Genomic DNA, 25,312 nt, shown 5'->3' with positions numbered 1-25,312 from the left:
TCTGGTATTTCGTTACATATGTATTGGCTAATTACCCTTGTTCATATGTATATCTTAATGAAATTCGATGTAAAATTCTATGCACACCCTATACGGTTTTACAAAGAGCCAGAGTTTTATCCAGAGTTTTAACCGTGGTTACGGAGCAGTTAGGCCAGGTATGTTAAGTTCTCTAAGAAACAGTTACCTTTGTTGGAGTCATCTGTATTCTTGCGGTTAAATATATGCCGCTATCCTTGGATTTTACCTGTCGGTCAGTGACCGGACTGTGTTACTCCGTTTCACCTGGAGTTCCGTCGGTAGTGAGTCTTGATGCCTCAGGTTCTTATGCGGTTAAATATACGCCGCTAGAAAAACACTTCTCGCCTTTGTCTTGCTTGGGGACTTAATCCTTGATGAGAAGACAGTGCGATGTTTAGTGCCGTTGGATATCCTCCTTTTCTCCTTTCGGTCAGTGACCGATCTTGTCTTCGCTGGATGCAGAGGTAGTGCGGAGGTTTATGCCGCTGTGTGTTTTACACTTTTCTTCCTTTCGGTCAGTGACCGATCAAATCTTTGTTGAATGATTCTTGGTTTGTATTCTGCTTCAGGCCAGATCGCGGTTAAATATACAGGTGGCCCTTGTTTTACAACGGTTCAATTTACACCGTTTCAGAATAACAACCTTTTTTTCCAGTCATGTGACTGCTATTGAAAAGCATTGAGAAGCAGTGCATTTATTAAAATAGCCAGTAGGTGGAGCTGTCCGCTTGTGTTGCAGCAAAGCCAAGCAAGTTGAAATTAATCAGTTTAACCAGACCTGAGCTATCGAGCAGATTTCAAAGGAACAAGATCTTCCTGTCTATTATTCAGTCCAGATTGGAATGCATAGAAAGAACTGTTTGCAGAAAAATGCAAGTGAAGTCTGTGTTGTGTGATTATTTTATTAGGTTTATAATGCTGTTTAGCAAATGTTTTTGTTTATTTAACTTAGTTTAATTATATATTCTGTGTTGTGTGATTATTTTATTAGGTTTATAAAGCTGTTTAGCATGTAAAGTCTTCATTTCAAAGCTTTAAAAATAATGTATTAGGTGTTACTTATGACAATTTTGAGAGGGGCATGGAACCTATCTCCCTCACTTCCCATTGACTTACATTATAAACTGGGTTTCAATTTACAACAGTTTCGATTTACAACCATTCCTTCTGGAACCTAACCCCGGCGTAAACTGAGGGCTACCTGTATGCCGCTAGTGCTGATAAGGGCCTGGTAGATGAAGGCAAAATTTCTCAAACCTTGATGATTGTGGACTTACTTAGGTGGATGGTCAGAAGCGCTTCTCTGAGTTCTAATTCGATTGATGTAGCATATTCCGGTATCTACGCGTTTCGGCTGTGCAGCCTTTTTCAAGATACCTGTATAATGGATTGTCCTGCTATTTATACCCTGTTAGGGTTAACTCTTAGGGTCCTGGACATTTTCTATATGTTGTATTTATAATTTTACAGCTTATTATCAGAAAGTCTTCTGTGAAATCTGATAGTAAAACCGTATAAGGTATGCATAGAATTTTACATAGAATTTCATTAAGATATACATATGAACAAGGGTAATTAGCCAATACATATGTAACGAAATACCGGAATACACAGCAAGTAAAAATTGTGGTATTGTTACAGTGATTTTATATTTATACATTTTGTATAGGTTTATTTTTATATGTTTTTATTTATTGGCCATATTGTACTGACACCGGTGTCATTTTTATACACAGTGTATATTAACATTTACTTACTCACAATAAAATACTTACATCAATACTGATAATACTGTGGTATTTTATAGATGGAATGAAATATTCAAGGGCAACACATTAATCGATATAGTAATATAAACACACGGGAAATAGCATTTTTTGCGCCACCCAACACCTACACATTTCTTTTTAAGAAAACTTTTGGGATATAAGTTTTTTCCGGGTGAGCAGTTTTCCCCACCGCCTTACAGTCTAACCCATATTTGTGAACTATAAAAGAGGCGGACTGTAGTGGCTTAGACACATGCAGAATGTAGAGGTTTAAATGTTATAAAGTATATTAATATAACAATGTTGATTGTGCAAAGCTGCGGAATGGGTAGTAAAGACGTTGTTTATCTTTTTAAACTATAACAATTTTGGTGTTGACTGTCCCTTTAACTTGTTGCTACAGAATTAGATTAATTGGTTTTATTTGTAAAGGGACAGTATACACTCATTTTCATATAACTGCATGTAATAGACACTACTATAAAAAATAATATGCACAGATACTGATATAAAAATTCAGTATAAAACTGTTTAAAAACTTACTTAGAAGCTTCCATTTTAGCTCTGTTAAAAACGTAGCTGGAACACCCACTTTAAGTGGGAAATAGCAGACACTTTCCCCCTTGCTCTGCATATGAAAAGACTCTTTACACAAACAGGACCAAGCTGGAGTAGATATACATCAGTATTCTCCTAAAATGTTGGGGCTTGGCTAGGAGTATGAAAATCAGAGCAATGTTATTTAAAAATAAGAAAAACTTACTTTTTTTATATATATATAAATAAACCTGTATGGGCTATATAAATGGAACCTCTACAAAACATTTATGCAATGAAAAATTGAGTGTATAATATCCCTTTAAGTATTGGATAGGGATCATCTATGTAAACGAAGCCAGCAGAAGAAATTTGTAGGAGAGAAAAATGTTAATTTTCAGTTGTTCTCTCTAAGTATTGGGCTTTGTTGTGCAGACAACGATAAGGAAGCATTTGAGTGTATAGAAAGTGGTAAAATAAGGTGATCTGATATCCCTGCAAGCTCAGCCTATATTAATGGGTTGTGTTGTCACAGAACAAAACCAGCTATGTCCTAGACAAAAAAAAACTAAAGGGGAAAGTTCTCATACATTTTATACTCTGTTGCTGGTAAAGTCATTAGAAACACATAAAGGGGAAAACGATTTTTATAGTACACTGTCCCTTTAAGTTAGCCTGTATTCCTATGCTTTACTTTAACTTCTTTCTGAAACTAATACTCAGTGAAAAAGAAGATAATAAGCTGTAGTTACTAATGGGTTTGTGCTTTATGTAGACCACATGATGTCCCTATACTTACCTGAAATTATTTACATTTTAATTTCCTTTAAAATCTGAAATGAAGACATCTGGACTTGCACATACTGCACACCTAATGTCTACTTATGTAGAATACCTGCTTTTTTGCTTGATACCACAGCTGTTGTACAGAGTAGCCGCGCACGATACACTTCTTCATTTCTTTTTGATTGAGCGCATACTGTTAATACTTGCAGAGAAGAAGTTGATCCTTTTCAGACTTTTCTGAAAGGGCTATTATAGTTGAAAAATGACATGCTCTAATCCATAGTCATTTTATGACTATGGGCCCTGCAGTGCTGTGTGTTTAACCCCCGCAGAAGTGCTGCTCGAGACCCGCAGAGCACTGCTGGTGTGGATAGCAACTCAACGCTGATCCAATCAGAAGCGCTAGTCGCACAACTCAGATGTGCAACTAGCGCTGCTGATTGGATCAGAGGCGGATTCCGCTCGGGACCAGCAGTGCACAGTGGGTCCCGAGCAGCTCTTCTACTGTGTGTTTAACCCCTTTGCAGGGGTTAAACGCACAATACTGCAGGGTCAATAGTCTTAAAATTACATGCTCTAATGGATAAGAGAGTGTATATTTTTCAATTATGATGGCCCTTTAAGATATATTAGTTGCTACTGATAATGAATGATTTATTTATACGTCTTCTGTTGGGTTATTTATACCATCATGTGTCAGAGCTCTGCTTGATAAAGGTTATGTTAAACGGAAGCAAACTAGTGACATCCATTGTGTTAATTAGCCTCTAATTAACAGACAGATATCGCACTACAAACTGTTACAACAGTGCCGCTGATGTGACCTGTGCTTTCTCGCTCCCCCATGAACATACATGATAGAAACTGAATGTAAAATGTGTTATCAGAAACGTATCCGCATTGGTAGTAAAGAAGATAAATGTCCTTGAAATAAATATTTGTTATTGTGTTATGATAAAATTATGTATTATATGATCTCGTTTTTTTCTTTTAGCAAATCATAGAAACATTTTGGCCAGATTACAAGTGAAGCACTGTTTAACGCTCACACTCCAGCATTTATTCCGCTAGAAGTAAGCTTTTTGCACGCGTCGGATATCGCTCGTATTTCCAGGAAAACAAAGAAAATTTGATAATAGTAAATTAGAAACATGCTCTATCTAAATCATCAAAATAAAAATTTGGGTTACAGGACCCTTTAAATAAAAAGTCAGATTGTTACGGTACCAACAGTGTACCAAGGGTTAATACCAGATGAACAATGTCCTGCATAGGGAATCAGCAATTCACAACCCAGCCAGTTTCAGGTTTAAAACAGAATGACATTTATTAAAGGCTAGATGCCTAGTATTTATACAGGTTTTACCCCAGATGGGGGGGTTGAAAGACTCTTGTACATTTAGATAAAAAGGGGAAGACGCCCTTTTATGAAACAGTAGAATTACATTACTTAAATACTTTACTTAGGCAGATAACAACTTAAACACATTTGGCTTGTCTTATCACCTAGCGTCTGCTCTCTGAGGGTGATTAAACAATGGCCTGTTTATTACTTAAATGTAATTATAGCACACAATAGCTGAGGCCAGAAAACCTGTCTTTAGAAATTAGATTCTTAGCTAAACACAATTAACTCCTTCAGTCCTGACAGAAGGGTCTGTCACATATCTCCCCCCTTGTGGAACACTCCGGCAGACCCGGCTTGACCCTTTGGCGGGTCAACCTGGGGATGACCGGACTAGGAGGTGGTAGACATGTCAGTTTGCCAGGACAATCCATCTGGATTCCCGTTATGAGAGAGAATTCCTGTCCATACAAAGAAGGGTTCAACTTCCTCAGTGCCCAGACCAGGGCCAAACAGTCCTTCAAAATCCCATCAGCTTCTTTACGAGTTTTCTGTACCTGGTCTTTATAGGTATCCACAATCCCTTCATACTGACATAGGGTGCCCTTGAGTTGCTGCACCTCACTATGAGCCAGCGTCAACTTCTCCTCAAGTGTCGCTAAGTTTGTCTTTAAGGTTTCATGTTCCACTCTCAAGCTGGTGTTTTCTGCAGTCTGTCGGTGCAGCTTGTCTAGCAGAGATTCACGTTCTAAACGTGCTTTTTCCTCTGCGCTCCTCTTCTCCTTCATCAGCGCATTGTAACGGGACTTCCACGTATCAATAGCGGATAGAGATTTACTGAGCTCAGCGTCCTGGGGCTTAGCAGCAGGGGGGTCAGTCTCTGCTGCACGGATCTGGGCACGGGTAGTCACAGAGTTAACATCAGCGGGACCCATAGGAGCGTAGGCAGAAACAAGGGGGGCCAAGTCATTTCCAAGAAGAACATCAGCAGGTAAGTCCTTCTTGACCCCCACATTCACAGGTCTAGCGCCCACTCCCCAATCCAAATGTACCCTGGCAACAGGTAGGCTGAACACATCGCCCCCTGCTACCCTCACAGCCACAGTGTCTCCAGTGTACTGTTTCTCAGACACCAAGTTCTTTTGAAGCAAGGTCATGGTAGCACCAGTATCCCGTAGACCACTGACCTTCTTCCCATTCACTTTAACCAGTTGCCGGTTATTCCGGTGGGCAGCTTGCACAAGGTCTGCCTCATGTAGGATGCTCCAGCATTCTTGCGCCTCTACGTAGCGGGCCGCAGGCTGAGGATTACGTGGGATTCCGCCAGCGTGTCTTCTCCAGGACTGCGCTTGCTTCGCTGCGTTTAGGGGACACTCTGGTCTTTTGTGCCCTAGTTGCTTACATCTAAAGCACCGAATAGGTTGTGAGTAGCACCGCGAATTGAACCGGGCTCTCTGAGGGTAGTTCGTGGCCGGAGGCCGTGTGGTATAGCGGTGCGCCGGGGTTTGGTAACTGGCAGCTGCTGGGGTGACTGGGGGTCTGTACTCCACTCTAGCAGGGGGCTTAGTGGTAGCAGTGTCCAGTTTGCGGGCATCCGTATACTCATCTGCCAAGCGAGCCGCTTCCTGCAGGGTGGAGGGTTTACGGTCCCGAACCCACTCTCGAACTCCTGCGGGTAACTTGTCGAAGCAATGTTCCAACAGGAATAGCTGCAGCACCTCTTCCCCAGATATGGCTTGGCACCCCGCTATCCAGTGAGCTGCTGTGCGGTGCACCTTACATGCCCACTCAAGGTAGGAATCTCCAGCTAATTTAACAGTTTCTCTGAACCGCCTCCGGTATGCCTCCGGTGTAACCGCATACCTGGAGAGCAGAGCCTCTTTTACAGTATTATAATCCCTGACTTCCTCATCTGGAATGGCCCGAAAAGCCTCTCTGGCCCGGCCGGATAATTTTCCAGATAATATCGTGACCCAGTCCTCTATGGGTACCTTGTGTAGTGCACATTGCCTCTCAAAATCCGCAAGGTACCCATCAATCTCTCCTTCTGTTTCCAGGAAGTTTTTAAAAGCTGCAAAATTTACTTTTCTCTTTTCCATCTTAGTCAGTATTGTAATAATCCCCCTCTTCCTGAGGTTACTGGCTTGTGTAGTTGCTCTTCTGGGCGATAAGGTTCATTCCGTCGCTTGCCACCAATTGTTACGGTACCAACAGTGTACCAAGGGTTAATACCAGATGAACAATGTCCTGCATAGGGAATCAGCAATTCACAACCCAGCCAGTTTCAGGTTTAAAACAGAATGACATTTATTAAAGGCTAGATGCCTAGTATTTATACAGGTTTTACCCCAGATGGGGGGGTTGAAAGACTCTTGTACATTTAGATAAAAAGGGGAAGACGCCCTTTTATGAAACAGTAGAATTACATTACTTAAATACTTTACTTAGGCAGATAACAACTTAAACACATTTGGCTTGTCTTATCACCTAGCGTCTGCTCTCTGAGGGTGATTAAACAATGGCCTGTTTATTACTTAAATGTAATTATAGCACACAATAGCTGAGGCCAGAAAACCTGTCTTTAGAAATTAGATTCTTAGCTAAACACAATTAACTCCTTCAGTCCTGACAGAAGGGTCTGTCACACAGATATACAAAGTTGAACATCTAAAAGGCAAATGCTAGGGACTGTGTGTTAAAGGGACAGTCTAGTCAAAATTAAAGTGTCAGTATTCAGATAGGGCATGCAATTTTAAACAACTTTCCAATTTACTTTTATCATCAAATTTGCTTTGTTTCCTTGGTGGTATTTTTGAAAAGCTAAACCTAGCTAAGCTCAAACTGATTTCTAAAACCGTTGAAAACCACCTCTTAGCTCAGAGCATTTTGAAAGTTTTTCACAGTTAGACAGTACTAGTTCACGTGTGTCATATACATAACATTGTGCTTACTCCCGTGGAGTTATTTAGGAGTCTGCACTGATTGGCTAAACTGCATGTGTGTCAAAAGCACTGGGGTAAGGGGGCAGTCTGCATAGGCTTAGATACAAGGTAATCACAGAGGTAATATGTGTAGAAATAGAACAGTGTTGGTTATGCAGAACTGGGGAATGGGTGATAAAGGGATTATCTATCTTTTTAAACAATAACAATTCTGGAGTAGACTGTCCCTTTAAATCTTTATGTTCAGTACATTGCGCAAATCTGTTCTGAGTCTCTTTGCTTGCAAATTTAAAGCTGAGTGCCATTTTCTGTTGTGACTGGCAACAACCAGTGCAGGTAAATATTTTATCACAGCTTATGTTACACAATGCAGTGCCACATCTAATCTTATCATGCAAATGTTAATCCGCAGCTGACATCGTTTATTCCTGCCGTCCTCTTCTACTTTAGTTTGTGCATTTGCCTATGTGGATTTGTTAAAGGGATGTTAAACCATCTGTTTCATTGTTGTAATAAAAAAAGCACTAAGCAATTGCTTATACTTAAAGGGATATGAAACCCAATTTTGTTCTCTCAGGATTTTATGATTTACGCCTATTATCAACTTTTCTTTGTTTTCTTGGTATCTTTATTTGAAAAGCAGGATGTTTAGCAGCTAGCCCCTTTTTGGTTCAGCACCTGATTGGTGGCTACACTTAGCAAGCGCTATCCAGGTTCTGAACCAAAAATGGTCTGGCTCCTAAGATTACATTCCTGCTTTTGTTCAACTAAAGATACCACCTGGGTAGCGCTTGATGATTGGTGACTAAATTGTTTGCTCCTAAGCTTACATTCCTGCTTTTTCAAATAAAGATACCAAGAGAATGACGAAAATGTTATAATAGGAGTACATTAGAAAGTTGCTTAAAATTGCATGCTCTTTCTGAATCATGAAAGAAAAAAAATTGGGTTTCATATCCCTTTAATAGAAATAATTGTAAAATGTATCATTCATCTATTTAAATGGATTTTACTTTTTATACATTTGTGCTTCCTGCCACAGCCCTACATGGAGGAGTCGGCCTTTGCAGGGAGTTTTATCTTAGCCTGATGTCATAAAACTTCTAGACTAGTAAATAGACTAAATAACATGGAGTCAGATTTGCTCATGCCCAGAACTGACTGAATAAAAACTTAGGTTTTAAAAAATTCTCTGCTCTTATCCCACTGGGGGCAGGGGCTACACTAAGAATTTATGGATGCTAATTTTGTAAGAAAACAAGTAAGTTATTTGCTGTTTTTTAGCACAATCTTTTTATATTTACTTAGATTTAACATATTTGTTTGTACAAAGGATCACTGTTTAATATCCCTTTAAAAAGCTCAGATTATGTGAAATACATGGGGCATAAAAACATCTCTTATAGTTAATGGTAAAGGATTAAAAGGTAGATTTGTGTGTGTGTGGGTTTTTTGTTTTTTTTCTTGGTAACCGTTCTTGATCTCGGATGCCAGGTGCTTGCATTGCCTCAGTGAATACAGATCATTTCTTCAGTCTACTGAGATAGTGACTCCGCAATGTTTATGTCTTACTGTCTGTATTACTTTACTGTTGCATTAATCAATTTTTCTCCCCCACTCCTCTCTCCCTCTCCAAACAATAATTGCCAGTCCCCCGTGTTGTGGCCGTCTCACCGCAGATGCGTTTGGTCGAAGACAATCCCTCGTCGCTCTCTCTGGTAGAGATCTATAAGCAGCGCTGCGCCAAGAAAGGCATTGAGCATGACAACCCTATTTCTCGTTACTATGATAGACTGGCAACGGTTCAAGCAAGAGGGACTCAAGCCAGTCACCAGGTACAGAACCTCTTATTAATGAATTTGGAGACTACACTATAGAACCATTCTGGTCTAATCATCCAGTGCTTTGCTCTTTCTTGCTATTTTACTCTCTCAATCTGTGAGCATAAGAAGATGATGATTTTAGTCTTTCCAAATATCTTTCCTGTTTTCCAGTAATTTAACACATGTTGTTGATTTTAACCCCTCCTGTGGAGTATTTTGTAGCACCACTTAAAGGGATATGGAATCCAAAAAAATGTATTTTGTGAGTCACACAGAGCATACAATTTTAAAATAAGTTTCTAAATTTGCTTCTGCTGTCAAATTTGCTTTGTTCTTATTGCATTCTTTGTTGAAGAGATTCCTAGAAAGGTTTCTGGCGCACTACATGGCAGGAAATATTGTATGGATAACTGCTGCCATTCAGTTCTCCAGACCAATGTTCCCTCTAAGGACAGATTTGTGTGCAGCCCAGCAGTGAAACATTTAACAAGAGAACCATACCTTCCCATCTGCATTGTGCAGTGTTTGCTAATTGCAGGGTGTAGTTACCTAATTAACTGTTTCACTCCTGGGCCGCACACATAACTGGCCTTAGAGGGAACACTGCTCCAGACACGTGTACGCTCCTCAGTTACAATATTACAAAATGGCTAAATTGTGTCCTCCTCTGTTTCCATTCCAACTTTTTATTCCTTAAAGGGCTATGAAACCATTTTTTATTAATGATTCAGATAGAGCATGAAATTTTAAGCAACTTTCTAGTTTATTCCTATTATCATTTTTGTCTGTTCTCTTGGTATCTTTATTTGAAAGGCAAGAATGTAGGTTTAGGAGCTGACCCATTTTTGGTTCAGCACCTGGGTAGCGCTTGCTGATTGGTGACTAAATTGGTTGCTCCTAAGCTTACATTCCTGCTTTTTCAAATAAAGATTCCAAGAGAATGACGAAAATGTTATAATAGGAGTTAATTAGAAAGTTGATTAAAATTGCATGCTCTATCTGAATCATGAAAGAAAAAAAAATTGGGTTTCAAATCCCTTTAATATTTGAGGCACAATTTTGGATTAAAAAGTGTATTCGTATTATTGTGTGGATTTGTTTGCTGTTTGCATAATTCACAGATGAGACAATATAATACTGAAAGCTTTTTTATAATAACTTAAGATTTATGACAGTTTAATATTTACCCAAACTCACACAAAAAATATATATTTAGAGAGACTGGAGTAGCAGATTAAAGCTCTGAGGATCATTCGGATGCCTGACATTTTCCTTCTAAGTCATGGTCAGCATTATGAATTCAGAATGAGATTTCTTCAGCAGAGTTGACCGAACTCTGCATAAACAGCAGATTAATACGTATTCTCCAGCGAATTATGAAACCTTGTGGTTTAAGCAAAGCAGTGTGATAGAAGTGATAACATCTAATAAAGAAAGAAGTATTTCTAATTAAACCAAGTGGTTTTAAAAATACATAAATAGAAAAAAAAAATAGATTACTGTATAGGAGTAGATTTCTTTTTCAGTTCCAACCTGAATGTATTGTTTTGGTAGTTTTAACCTCAATTAAAGAGGAATTTAAACATAGACTGTTGCTGATATACGGTAATTTTGCAATGTTTAATTGGGCTCCATTTAAAAAGTTGCAGGTCTCCTTCAGCTGCAGGCTCGCATCAAACCGGTGCTTCCTAACCTGCTACGCCAACTATGAAGTGGTGTTCCTTAAAAGCACCACTAAACACAAATTGAAAACTTCATGATTTTAAACCTTCATATCTGAGAATAATTTTTGCAATGAAAACTGCAGATTCATTTTGTCAAATGAATATATTGTTTTATGTTTATTCATTTCACTGATTTCCCTGTCCCCCAGAGCAAAATAATTCTTGCTAACCAATTGCAAACTAATATTCAGATACAGCGGCTAGATTACGAGTTTTGCGTTATGAGTGAAAAATCCTTATAACGCTGCTTTTTAATTACCAATGGTATTAAGAGTCTTTCAGGTATATCTGTCCTGCACACTTTTTTGGCCGTAACGCAACGTAACTACCGCAGCTTTCAAAAAGTCCTTATTCAATGGGACTTCCACAGCGCCGGTATTACGGGTTTGCCTGTCCGGCCAAAAAGTGAGCGGTACAGCCAATACCGTCAATATACGTACCATAAACTGAAAGTCAGTAGTTATGGCTTTTATGTTACAAAGCTGTAACATAAAACTCATAGCTAAAGTGCTAAAAAGTACACTAACACCCATAAACTACCTATTAACTCCTAAACCGAGTCCCTCCCGCATCACAAACACTAAAATAAAATTGACCCCTTATCTGCCGCTCCCGACATCGCCGCCACTATAATAAACATATTAACCCCTAAACCGCCGTACTCCCGCATCGCAAACACTAGTTAAATATTATTAACCCCTAATCTGCTGTCCCTAACATCGCCGCAACCTACATTACTGTTATTAACCCCTAATCTGCTGCCCCCAAAATTGCTGCCACTATACTAGTTATTAACCCCTAAACCTAAGTCTAACCCTAACACCACTAACTTTAACATAATTAAAATAAATCTAAATAAAACTTACTATTAATACCTAAATAATTCCTATTTAAAACTAAACACTTACCTATAAAATAAACCCTAACTAATAGTTACATTGTATACATCTTAGGTTTTATTTTTATTTCACAGCTAAGTTTGTATTTATTTTAACTATTTACTAACTACCTAGTTAAAATAAATACAAACTTACCTGTGAAATAAAACCTAACCTGTCTTAAACTAACACCTAACCTCACACTACAATTAAATAAATTACATTAATTAAATACAATTAACTAAATTACAAAAAATAATAAACACTAAATTGCACAAAATAAAAAAGAAATGATCAAATATTTTAAATAATTACACCTAATCTAATAGCCCTATCAAAATAACCCCCCCCCCCAATAAAAAATCCCTAGCCTAAACTAAACTGCTAATAGCCCTTAAAAGGGCCTTTTGCGGGGCATTGCCCCAAAGAAATCAGCTCTTTTACCTGTAAAAAAAAGATACAAGCAACCCCCCAACAGTAAAACCCACCACCCACACAACCAAACCCCCCAAATAAAATGCTATCTAAAAATACATTGCGGGCGGCAGATTAGGGGTTAATAAGTGTAGGTAGCTGTCGGCGATGTCGGGCGGCAGATTAGGGGTGTTTAGACTTGGGGTTTTTGTTAGGGTGTTAGGTATAAACATAAATTTTCTTTCCCCATAGGAATCAATGGGGCTGCGTTACAGAGCTTTACGCTCCTTTATTGCAGGTGTTAGGCTTTTTTTTAGCCGGCTCTCCCCATTGATGTCTATGGGAAAATCGTGCACGAGCACGTAAAACCAGCTCAAAGCATCGCTGGTATTTGAGTGCAGTATGGAGCTCAATTTTGCTCAATGCTGCAATATTGCCTGCTGACGCCGGGTTTTTGCAAACCTGTAATAGCAGCGCTATAGGGAGGTGAGCGGTGGAAATAACTTGAAATTTAGTACCGAGCTGCTCATAACGCAAAACTCGTAATCTAGCCGTATGTTTGCACATGTGCAATTAAGAGAGACTGGGGAAGCCTGTCCTAATCTCTTCCCTTAGGCTGGTTTAGTACTAATTCAACTTAGATACTATTGCAAAAAATGCTTCTCATATCATGATTGCTGATGCAAAACTGATAATCCACCTTTTACAAACATGTAACTGCTGAGAATCTTGGGGGGGGGGGGGTGAAGTAAACAAAAGATTGCATAAATTGCCTAAAAGTATTAACCCAAACCTCCCTGGGAGACAGTGAAACAAGCACAATTTTTAGATGTATTTTACAGCAAAAGGCAGCAAAATAAATAATGATTGTATATTGCACAATTGCAATAATGAAACATTTTGGGCTAGATTACAAGTGGAGCGCTTATTTATTGCGCTCCCGTAAACGGGCAAATTCGCCCTGTTTGTAGGCGAATGATAAATATCCAGCCATTACAAGTGTATAGTGCGTTGTTTCACTTGCAATAATAAAACATTTTATACGTTGTAGAAATGTCAAGTTTAATGGTTCTTTAAAGGGGCAGTATACACCAATTTTCATATTACTGCGTGTAATGTATAAAAGAATATGCACAGATACAGATATACAAAATCCAGTATAAAACCTTTTAAAAACATACTAAGAAGCTCACAGTTTAGCACTGTTGATGAGTGAGCAGACACTCTCCACCGTTCCCCTCCCCTGCATATGAAAATACCCATTACACAAACAGGAACAAGCAGGCGTCTGTAGACTTGGGGCTACATCTAAAACTTTGGGGCTTGGTTAGGAGTCTTAAAATCAGCACAATGTTATTACAAAATAAACTATACATTGTTACAAAAACACTCCCAGCTGGGCTATATAAATGGATCAGCTACAAAACATGTATGCAAAGCAGGGGGCAACATTGCACAAACAACAACTTGTGAAATTATATACAGTATGTGGGCATCTTATTGTTTAAAATGTAAACTGTTTTATTTAGCAGCAATGCATTGTTGTTTTAAGCAATACATTTCTCCAACATAGGTGTGTCCGGTCCACGGCGTCATCCTTACTTGTGGGATATTCTCTTCCCCAACAGGAAATGGCAAAGAGCCCAGCAAAGCTGGTCACATGATCCCTCCTAGGCTCCGCCTTCCCCAGTCATTCTCTTTGCCGTTGTACAGGCAACATCTCCACGGAGATGGCTTAGAGTTTTTTGGTGTTTAAATGTAGTTTTTATTCTTCAATCAAGAGTTTGTTATTTTAAAATAGTGCTGGTATGTACTATTTACTCTGAAACAGAAAAGAGATGAAGATTTCTGTTTGTAAGAGGAAAATGATTTTAGCAACCGTTACTAAAATCGATGGCTGTTTCCACACAGGACTGTTGAGAGGAATTAACTTCAGTTGGGGGAAACAGTGAGCAGACTTTTGCTGCTTGAGGTATGACACATTTCTAACAAGACTTGGTAATGCTGGAAGCTGTCATTTTCCCTATGGGATCCGGTAAGCCATTTTTATTAAATGAGAATAAAGGGCTTCACAAGGGCTTTAAAGACTGGTAGACATTTTTCTGGGCTAAAACGATTGATATATAAGCATTTTTAATACTTCATAGTTTTGAGGAGTTATTTTATTCTTGGGAATTATGTAAAATAACCGGCAGGCACTGTATTGGACACCTTTTTCACTGGGGGCCTTCTCTAATCATAGGCAGAGCCTCATTTTCGCGCCTCTATTGCGCAGTTGTTTTTGGGAAGCAAGACATGCAGATGCATGTGTGAGGAGCTCAGATACATAGAAAAAGCTTACCGAAGGCGTCATTTGGTATCGTATTCCCCTTTGGGCTTGGTTGGGTCTCAGCAAAGCAGATACCAGGGACTGTATAGGGGTTAAATATAAAAACGGCTCCGGTTCCGTTATTTTAAGAGTTAAAGCTTTCAAATTTGGTGTGCAATACTTTTAAGGCTTTAAGACACTGTGGTGAAATTTTGGTGAATTTTGAACAATTCCTTCATACTTTTTCACATTTTCAGTAATAAAGTGTGTTCAGTTTAAAATTTAAAGTGACAGTAACGGTTTTATTTTAAAACGTTTTTTGTACTTTGTTATCAAGTTTATGCCTGTTTAACATGTCTGAACTATCAGATAGACTATGTTCTGTATGTGGGGAAGCCAAGGTTCCTTCTCATTTAAATAGATGTGATTTATGTGACACAAAATTTAGAGAAAATGATGCCCAAGATGATTCCTCAAGTGAGGGGAGTAAGCATGGTACTGCATCATCCCCTCCTTCGTCTACGCCAGTCTTGCCCACACAGGAGGCCCCTAGTACATCTAGTGCGCCAATACTCCTTACTATGCAACAATTAACGGCTGTAATGGATAATTCTATCAAAAACATTTTAGCCAAAATGCCCACTTATCAGCGAAAGCGCGACTGCTCTGTTTTAGAAAATACTGAAGAGCATGAGGACGCTGATGATATTGGTTCTGAGGGGGCCAGGGAGGTTTTGTCTGAGGGAGAAATTTCAGATTCAGGGAAAATTTCTCAACAAGCTGAACCTGATGTGATTACATTCAAATTTAAATTGGAACATCTCCGCGCTCTGCTTAAGGAGGTGTTATCTACTCTGGATGATTGTGAGAATTTGGTCATCCCAGAGAAATTATGTAAGATGGACAAGTTCCTAGAGGTCCCGGGGCCCCCCGAAGCTTTTCCTATACCCAAGCGGGTGGCGGACATTGTAAACAAAGAATGGGAAAGGCCCGGCATACCTTTTGTCCCTCCCCCTATATTTAAGAAATTGTTTCCTATGGTCGACCCCAGAAAGGACTTATGGCAGACAGTCCCCAAGGTCGAGGGGGCGGTTTCTACTCTAAACAAACGCACTACTATCCCTATAGAAGATAGTTGTGCTTTCAAAGATCCTATGGATAAAAAATTAGAGGGTTTGCTTAAAAAGATGTTTGTTCAGCAAGGTTACCTTCTACAACCAATTTCATGCATAGTTCCTGTCACTACAGCAGCGTGTTTCTGGTTCGATGAACTAGAAAAGTCGCTCAATAAAGATTCTTCTTATGAGGAGATTATGGACAGAATTCATGCTCTCAAATTGGCTAACTCTTTTACTTTAGACGCCACTTTGCAACTGGCTAGATTAGCGGCGAAAAATTCAGGGTTTGCTATTGTGGCGCGCAGAGCGCTTTGGCTAAAATCTTGGTCAGCGGATGCGTCTTCCAAGAACAAATTGCTTAACATACCTTTCAAGGGGAAAACGCTGTTTGGCCCTGACTTGAAAGAGATTATTTCTGATATCACTGGGGGTAAGGGCCACGCCCTTCCTCAGGATAGGTCTTTCAAGGCTAAAAATAAACCAAATTTTCGTCCCTTTCGCAGAAACGGACCAGCCCCAAGTGCTACATCCTCTAAGCAAGAGGGTAATACTTCTCAAGCCAAGCCAGCCTGGAGGCCAATGCAAGGCTGGAACAAAGGTAAGCAGGCCAAGAAACCTGCCACTGCTACCAAGACAGCATGAGATGTTGGCCCCCGATCCGGGACCGGATCTGGTGGGGGGCAGACTTTCTCTCTTCGCTCAGGCTTGGGCAAGAGATGTTCTGGATCCTTGGGCGCTAGAAATAGTCTCCCAAGGTTATCTTCTGGAATTCAAGGGGCTTCCCCCAAGGGGGAGGTTCCACAGGTCTCAATTGTCTTCAGACCACATAAAAAGACAGGCATTCTTACATTGTGTAGAAGACCTGTTAAAAATGGGAGTGATTCATCCTGTTCCATTAGGAGAACAAGGGATGGGATTCTACTCCAATCTGTTCATAGTTCCCAAAAAAGAGGGAACATTCAGACCAATCTTAGATCTCAAGATCCTAAACAAGTTTCTCAAGGTTCCATCGTTCAAAATGGAAACCATTCGGACAATTCTTCCTTCCATCCAGGAAGGTCAATTCATGACCACGGTGGATTTAAAGGATGCGTATCTACATATTCCTATCCACAAGGAACATCATCGGTTCCTAAGGTTCGCCTTTCTGGACAAGCATTACCAGTTTGTGGCACTTCCATTCGGATTAGCCACTGCTCCAAGAATTTTCACAAAGGTACTAGGGTCCCTTCTAGCGGTGCTACGACCAAGGGGCATTGCAGTAGTACCTTACTTGGACGACATACTGATTCAAACGTCGTCCCTACCACAAGCAAAGGCTCATACGGACATTGTCCTGGCCTTTCTCAGATCTCACGGGTGGAAAGTGAACGTAGAAAAAAGTTCTCTATCTCCGTCAACAAGAGTTCCCTTCTTGGGAACAATAATAGACTCCTTAGAAATGAGGATTTTTCTGACAGAGGCCAGAAAATCAAAACTTCTAAGCTCTTGTCAAGTACTTCATTCTGTTCCTCTTCCTTCCATAGCGCAGTGAATGGAAGTAATAGGTTTGATGGTCGCGGCAATGGACATAGTTCCTTTTGCGCGAATTCATCTGAGACCTTTACAACTGTGCATGCTCAGTCAGTGGAATGGGGATTATACAGACTTGTCTCCGACGATACAAGTAGATCAGAGGACCAGAGATTCACTCCGTTGGTGGCTGACCCTGGACAACCTGTCACAGGGGATGAGCTTCCGCAGACCAGAGTGGGTCATTGTCACGACCGACGCCAGTCTGGTGGGCTGGGGCGCGGTCTGGGAACTCCTGAAAGCTCAGGGTCTTTGGTGTCGGGAAGAATCTCTTCTCCCGATAAATATTCTGGAACTGAGAGCGATATTCAATGCTCTCAAGGCTTGGCCTCAGCTAGCAAAGGCCAAATTCATACGGTTTCAATCAGACAACATGACGACTGTGGCGTATATCAACCATCAAGGGGGAACAAGGAGTTCCCTGGCGATGGAAGAAGTGACCAAAATCATTCAATGGGCGGAGACTCACTCCTGCCACTTGTCTGCAATCCACATCCCAGGAGTGGAAAATTGGGAAGCGGATTTTCTGAGTCGTCAGACATTTCATCCGGGGGAGTGGGAACTCCATCCGGAAATCTTTGCCCAAATTACTCAATTGTGGGGCATTCCAGACATGGATCTGATGGCCTCTCGTCAGAACTTCAAGGTTCCTTGCTACGGGTCCAGATCCAGGGATCACAAGGCGACTCTAGTAGATGCACTAGTAGCACCTTGGACCTTCAACCTAGCTTATGTATTCCCACCGTTTCCTCTCATCCCCAGGCTGGTAGCCAGGATCAATCAGGAGAGGGCATCGGTGATCTTGATAGCTCCTGCGTGGCCACGCAGGACTTGGTATGCAGACCTGGTGAATATGTCATCGGCTCCACCATGGAAGCTACCTTTGAGACAGGACCTTCTTGTTCAAGGTCCGTTCGAACATCCGAATCTGGCCTCACTCCAACTGACTGCTTGGAGATTGAACGCTTGATTTTATCAAAGCGAGGGTTCTCAGATTCTGTCATTGATACTCTTGTTCAGGCCAGAAAGCCTGTAACTAGAAAAATCTACCATAAAATATGGAAAAAATATATCTGTTGGTGTGAATCTAAAGGATTCCCATGGAACAAGATAAAAATTCCTAAGATTCTATCCTTTCTTCAAGAAGGTTTGGAGAAAGGATTATCTGCAAGTTCTTTGAAGGGACAGATTTCTGCTTTATCTGTTTTACTTCACAAAAAGCTGGCGGCTGTGCCAGATGTTCAAGCTTTTGTTCAGGCTCTGGTTAGAATCAAGCCTGTTTACAAACCTTTGACTCCTCCTTGGAGTCTCAATTTAGTTCTTTCAGTTCTTCAGGGGGTTCCGTTTGAACCCTTACATTCCGTAGATATTAAGTTATTATCTTGGAAAGTTTTGTTTTTGGTTGCAATTTCTTCTGCTAGAATAGTTTCAGAGTTATCTGCTCTGCAGTGTTCTCCTCCTTATCTGGTGTTCCATGCAGATAAGGTGGTTTTGCGTACTAAACCTGGTTTTCTTCCGAAAGTTGTTTCTAACAAAAACATTAACCAGGAGATAGTCGTGCCTTCTTTGTGTCCGAATCCAGTTTCAAAGAAGGAACGTTTGTTGCACAATTTGGATGTGGTTCGTGCTCTAAAATTCTATTTAGATGCTACAAAGGATTTCAGACAGACATCTTCCTTGTTTGTTGTTTATTCTGGTAAAAGGAGAGGTCAAAAAGCAACTTCTACCTCTCTCTCTTTTTGGCTTAAAAGCATCATCAGATTGGCTTACGAGACTGCCGGACGGCAGCCTCCTGAAAGAATCACAGCTCATTCCACTAGGGCCGTGGCTTCCACATGGGCCTTCAAGAACGAGGCTTCTGTTGATCAGATATGTAAGGCAGCGACTTGGTCTTCACTGCACACTTTTACTAAATTTTACAAATTTGATACTTTTGCTTCTTCTGAGGCTATTTTTGGGAGAAAGGTTTTGCAAGCCGTGGTGCCTTCCATCTAGGTGACCTGATTTGCTCCCTCCCATCATCCGTGTCCTAAAGCTTTGGTATTGGTTCCCACAAGTAAGGATGACGCCGTGGACCGGACACACCTATGTTGGAGAAAACAGAATTTATGTTTACCTGATAAATTACTTTCTCCAACGGTGTGTCCGGTCCACGGCCCGCCCTGGTTTTTTAATCAGGTCTGATAATTTATTTTCTTTAACTACAGTCACCACGGTATCATATGATTTCTCCTATGCAAATATTCCTCCTTTACGTCGGTCGAATGACTGGGGAAGGCGGAGCCTAGGAGGGATCATGTGACCAGCTTTGCTGGGCTCTTTGCCATTTCCTGTTGGGGAAGAGAATATCCCACAAGTAAGGATGACGCCGTGGACCGGACACACCGTTGGAGAAAGTAATTTATCAGGTAAACATAAATTCTGTTTTTTTTCAACATGTTAAAATGCAGCAGCTTATAGGGTGTCACTTCGTGTACTAGAGCTCCCCCAAATTATGTGTACAAAAGCGCACTGCCTTATAATTTACTCTTCTGCTGGTACTTTTTTCTCATACCAACTACCTTTTCTATAAAGATGCATCTTAGCCCACATCTGTTTTCTTAAAGGGACAGTAAAGTCATAATTAGACATTTGTGATTTAGACAGAACATACAATTTTAAACAACTTCCAAATTTGCTTTTATTATTTAATTTGCTTACTTCTCTTGTTATCCTTTGCTGAAAGGTTTATCTAGTCAAGCTCAGGAGCCGTAAAGAACCTAGGCTCTAGCTGCTGATTGGTGGCTGCATATATATATATATATATATACCGATTGTCATTTTATCACCCATGTGTTCAGTTAGAAACCAGTAGTGCATGGCTTCTCCTTCAACAAATGATACAGAGAGAAGGAAACAAATTTGATAATACAATTTTAAACAATTTTCCAGTTCAATTCTATGTTCTACCTAAATCAAGAAAGAACATTTTTGGGTTTCATGTCCCTTTAAAAGATATTGTCTGTTCTAGGTGCTCCGTGACATACTGAAGGAAGTACAAAGCAATATGGTCCCCCGGAGTATGCTGAAAGAATGGGCTTTACACACCTTCCCTAATGCCACAGACTATTGGACATTTCGGAAAATGTTTACCATCCAGTTGGCTTTGATCGGCTTTGCAGAATTTGTCTTTCATTTGAACAGACTGAATCCAGAGATGCTTCAGATTGCAGAGGTGTGTTTAGTATTTGAAGAAGCAGAAAAGCTTCTGCTGTTGATCACGCCAGTCTAGCCGAACATAACTGTACAAATCCTCCTTTAATTGCATCCCCGTTTTGACACTTTTGATGCCTGTGGAGGGTGCAACCAAACTCTAGCTGAAATTGTTTGTTCTTTAGACTTAGTTTGTTGATTGTTCTTTGCCGTTTATGAAAAATATCTTATGGCCACTGTCCAATATGTTTAATGCTGGCACCCCAATAGAAGATGTCTAGTAAATGTTAATAAATTAGCCAATATTTTTTACTCTGTTATTGTTCTTTATTTAAGAAATAGTTTTTATTATAATTCACACAAAAACTATTTTTATAGCATACTTTATTTATGTAATCTTGACCAGTATAAAATACATAGAATATACATAAAAGTAGAAAACAAAAGCACATTGCTTTAAAATAATAACTATTAATAGCTTGAAGCTTACGTGAACCTACATTTTAGGAAATTGTGAAGCTTCCTAATGTTTTATCTTTTTTTGGAAAATTGCTAGCACCATCTATGACCAGGGATCTCACACTACTTAGACACACATCTATTAGTAACTAAAGTTTAAGTTAGGAAATATTGTAGAAAAAGTTTTGACATTCTAAAAAAAAAGATATCTGTAAATCTGAATAGTTTACATTGTTTCAATACAGAATAAATCATCTTGCAATCTGTTTCATTACATTATTATTAGACGTTTGTTTTTGTTATACTTTACTGCAGTCATGTGACCAGAGCATGTGCATTAAAGGGACACTAAACCCAAATGTTTTCTTTCATGATTCAGATAGAGCGTGCAATTTTAAGCAACTTCCTAATTTACTCCTATTATCACATTTGCTTCGTTCTCTTGCTATCTTTATTTGAAAAAGCTGAAATGTAAGCCGGCTTGTAATCTTTACGTCCCTGCTTTTAAAATAAAGATACTAAGAGAACAAAGAAAATTTGATACTTTGTGTAAATTAGAAAGTTGCTTAAAATGGCATGCTCTATCTAAATCATGAAAGAAAAAAAAATGAGTTTAGTATCCCTTTAATAGTCAACCCACAGTGCACCAGAAATCTAGAAGCTAATTTTTAACTTTAAATAATTTACAGACATAGTGAACAAACCTTGAGTGTAGTGCAGATAATGTAAATTGTCTAAATATTTTAGATTTATTGTTGGGGTCCTAAATCTGCTTGCGTTCCTATTGATTTGTAATTTCTGTAGGTAACAGTTTTCAGTTTCCAAATCCCTAAAACCACAGATGTTTAGTATATCCTAATGATGAATGAAATATATTCACTGTTCATTATTTTGTAGGACACCGGCAAACTCAATGTTGCCTATTTCCGATTTGATATCAATGATGCTACGGGAGATCTCGACGCAAATCGTCCTGTTCCATTTCGACTCACTCCAAACATTTCAGAGTTCCTCACCACAATCGGTGTGTCTGGTCCTCTAACCGCTTCCATGATCGCTGTTGCTCGTTGCTTTGCACAACCAAACTTCAAGGTAAAACATCAAACAAAAGTAAAAGGGACGGTGTAATTACAGTGAAAACATGACTGATTGATAATGAACTGTATTGTCCCCATTTCTTTACAATAATCTAATTTGTAATATTGTTTTATCTTGTGCATCTGCCACATGAATATTTTCTGTTTACATTTTTTTTTGGGGGGGGGGGCTATTCAAATAGCTTATGCACAAGATAAATTGTCCCAGAACTAAGAAGGCAATTTGAATTAAAAGATCTTTTTTAAAAACTGATTGTTTGGCCATTATAGTGGCTACCTCAGATTTGGATGTGCAAATGGGTTAAGCAAGTCAGATAGTGAATTAAGGGAACTAAATAAAGTTAGCAACCGATAACAAAGAAGCCAGGAGCAGCATAAAATCTAAATAAGCCCCTGTACTTTATACAGTGATCAAGTTCTTCTTATCCTCATTTACCTTTGCATGAGATATGCTTAAGGTTTGTACAACATCAGGACGGGGACGGCTGGTTTTTAACTTGATCGCAAATCTCCTTCCCACACTACTACTTTGCTGATTTTCAAATGCTGCCTTTTGAATTCTGGCTTCCTCTTGTAACTGAATATGATGAGGTACATGAAGAGCAGTTTTGGACAGATTAGTAGAGAGACCCAAGGCTGCCAGATGCCAGCGCAGTCTGCCAACCTCATCACCACCTCTTAGCAAAAACAGTAGACAAAGCAATTGGGAAGGAATCAGGCCATACGGCTTATTAGCGTAAAGAAGTAACAGAAGTCTGTGCCATGTCTGCTATAAACCCTTGGCTGCCACAGTGCTGTTTAAATGCAACCTTATCTGGCAGCGGAAGAGTTGGGATCTCTTTAGCTTTGTAGACTTGCAGTTAGTTCGTTTTCATTTTACAGCTAAAAACTAGAATTTAATTATAGTCGTACTGCACTATTTTATAGTCTTGGGACAAAAAAAAAAAACAACTTGTACACCTTATTCATTTAAAAGTTTCACTTCCTTATGGGTCTGCTAGTTCAATAAATAATATTGTCCTAGCTAGTGGATGGAAAGAACTCCTTTCTGTAACCTCTCCTCCCTTTGTAATTTTTTTCACAAATATTAATTCTCCAAATCATCTTCATGCAGGTGGATGGAATTCTGAAAACAGTGTTGCGGGATGAAATTATAGCCTGGCACAAGAAGACTCAGGAGGATACCTCTTCTCCACTCTCGCCTGCTGGGCAGCCTGAAAATATGGATAGTCAACAGCTGGTTTCTCTAGTTCAAAAAGCAGTTACTGCCATAGTAACACGATTGCACAATCTAGCTCAGTTTGATGGTGGGGAGAGCAAAGTCAACACTCTTGTGGCTGCAGCAAACAGCTTGGACAACTTGTGCCGCATGGACCCAGCATGGCATCCCTGGTTATAAGAGGCCTTAAATTATTTAATAACTTTTACTACAATTTCAGTGCATATTCTTCTGGCAGAGGAGGAGTTAACCATGTCATGAATAATGTTATGATATCAATACTGGAATAAGTGTAGCGACTCCTCTTACTGTTGCCCAGAAAGTGCCATCAGCTTAGATCCACCTATCATCTTCTGCATTTGGATTTTGCCTTTTGCCATTAAGATGAGCTGCATATAGGAGGATAACAGCTGAGCCTTTAGACTATTTGTCCTTTTTAATAGGAAGATTTCCCAGTGTGATGGGCATTTAAAGCTGAACCGTGCAACTCTAAAAGAAAGAAGAAAAAAAAAGCTATTCATGTTTACAAAACTTTTTTTCTTTCCATCGATGTCATTAAGTGGTATATTTTTTTACAAAAAAAAAAGGAAGAAAGAAAATATTGATTTTTCTCATGCTGAAACACATTTCATTTCAAAGTGTTTAATATAAAGAATGTAACGAAAGAAAGACACCAAAGGGATGCTGTGCCGACATAATGATTTTTCCTATTGCTGTTGTGTCCTAGATTTATCTAAATTGGAAAATCTTACGCAGAAGTTACATTTTTTATTATTATTATTTTTTTAACTATTATTTATCTGTTTCCTTTTTTCCTTTTAGACCATGTGACTCATAATACTTTCTGATATCAGAATGGACTGTTAATTGCTGTGAAAAACTGGATTTCCTTTTTTTTTTCTTTAATGTATATCTTTTAAGAGAGATCAGACTGTACAAAATAACGATTACTGTGTAGATATTCTGTTACATAAGATATTAGTTTACAATTGTCTTCCTTATGAAATTGAAGAGTGTTTCGTATGTTGAATGTATGTTCATTCTGAAACCACAGTATATGGCAAAGAACCAATAAGCTGTAAATATTCAAACATTTTTTGTATGAGTTAAAAAACTTTGATGAACAAATTCAGTGACATTTTGTAATTTTTAAAAAATGACCTAGCTTTTTTTTTTTTTTTTTTGGGACATTCTTTGCAAACCGCCGTTTTTATGAATATACAGTATTAGCAGATATCATTCTTAAAAAATGATTGTAAATTTTGTTTTCAAAATAAATATTTTGGAAAATGCTTTAAAAAAAGAAACTGCTTTTAATATATGATGCTAAAATAAAATGACTTAATTTAATGATAGGCCTTTTTTTTGCAGACAAAGCGTTAGATCAGTGATTACCAAGGTGAATGGTACTGCCCCCTAGGGGCGGTGGGATTACTGTTTGGGGGGGGGCACTGATAGGCATGAGAGATTAAAGAGGGCACTGGGATTACTATAGGGGGCACAAGTAGGTAAAGTCTGGAAGATGGTAGTAGTGGGTCCCCTCAAGCTTATTGATCATAATTTCTTGTGCTTTAGCCTAGATGTTTAAAGCGAAACAACTTCTTTGCTTTGTATTTGACATTTTAAGACTTTTTCTTTTGCTATGATTTAGGTTTATCCTCAAATTAATCTTTCAGACTGCCATAGATTGGATCCACTTTTATGGATGGCTTGCATTCTTTGTTTTACCAATGCTGTACATTTACATGTTTTATTAACATTAACTGCACAGTTCAGAATTACTGTGTAGTAGCAGAAAACAAAGCAAGAGGCCTGTTGTGTCTGTCTGTGTCTGTCTGAGTAGCTTTGCACACAGTCATCTGACAATTGTTTTCTATTCTTCTGTCATCAGAAATAAACTTTGCAGTTTGCACTACATAACACTTTAGTAAGTAGAATACATTTTCCATAAATTTTATTGGTGCCGTTCTACAGCAGCTCACAAATCAAAGAAATCCATTCCATATTTCTAAACACGATTTAAGAGTTTATTAGTAGTTTGGTTAAAATGTAAATTAAGGGACGCTGGAAATGTTTAGTTAATTTATCTAGTCCTATATCCAGATCAG

The 25,312-nt window shown here is 39.1% G+C and overlaps 1 protein-coding gene across 2 annotated transcripts in view; it reads left to right on the top strand.

The window, feature by feature from the left end:
* Window positions 1-24,554, top strand: part of TRRAP (transformation/transcription domain associated protein) — a 382,824-nt gene extending 358,270 nt beyond the window's left edge. For both annotated transcript variants that reach the window (XM_053694540.1, XM_053694539.1), the window contains exons 68-71: window positions 9,051-9,235; window positions 20,248-20,451; window positions 21,786-21,980; window positions 23,100-24,554. In XM_053694540.1, coding sequence (XP_053550515.1) covers window positions 9,051-9,235; window positions 20,248-20,451; window positions 21,786-21,980; window positions 23,100-23,384 — 869 coding nt within the window. In that variant the 3' untranslated portion in view covers window positions 23,385-24,554. The remainder of the gene's footprint in view (window positions 1-9,050; window positions 9,236-20,247; window positions 20,452-21,785; window positions 21,981-23,099) is intronic.
* The last annotated feature ends 758 nt before the right edge of the window (window positions 24,555-25,312 follow it).

The sequence above is a fragment of the Bombina bombina genome, chromosome 11 (assembly GCF_027579735.1).
Source record: "Bombina bombina isolate aBomBom1 chromosome 11, aBomBom1.pri, whole genome shotgun sequence".
In the NCBI taxonomy this organism is placed as follows: domain Eukaryota; kingdom Metazoa; phylum Chordata; class Amphibia; order Anura; family Bombinatoridae; genus Bombina; species Bombina bombina.
This window is presented reverse-complemented; position numbering and strand designations above follow the sequence as displayed.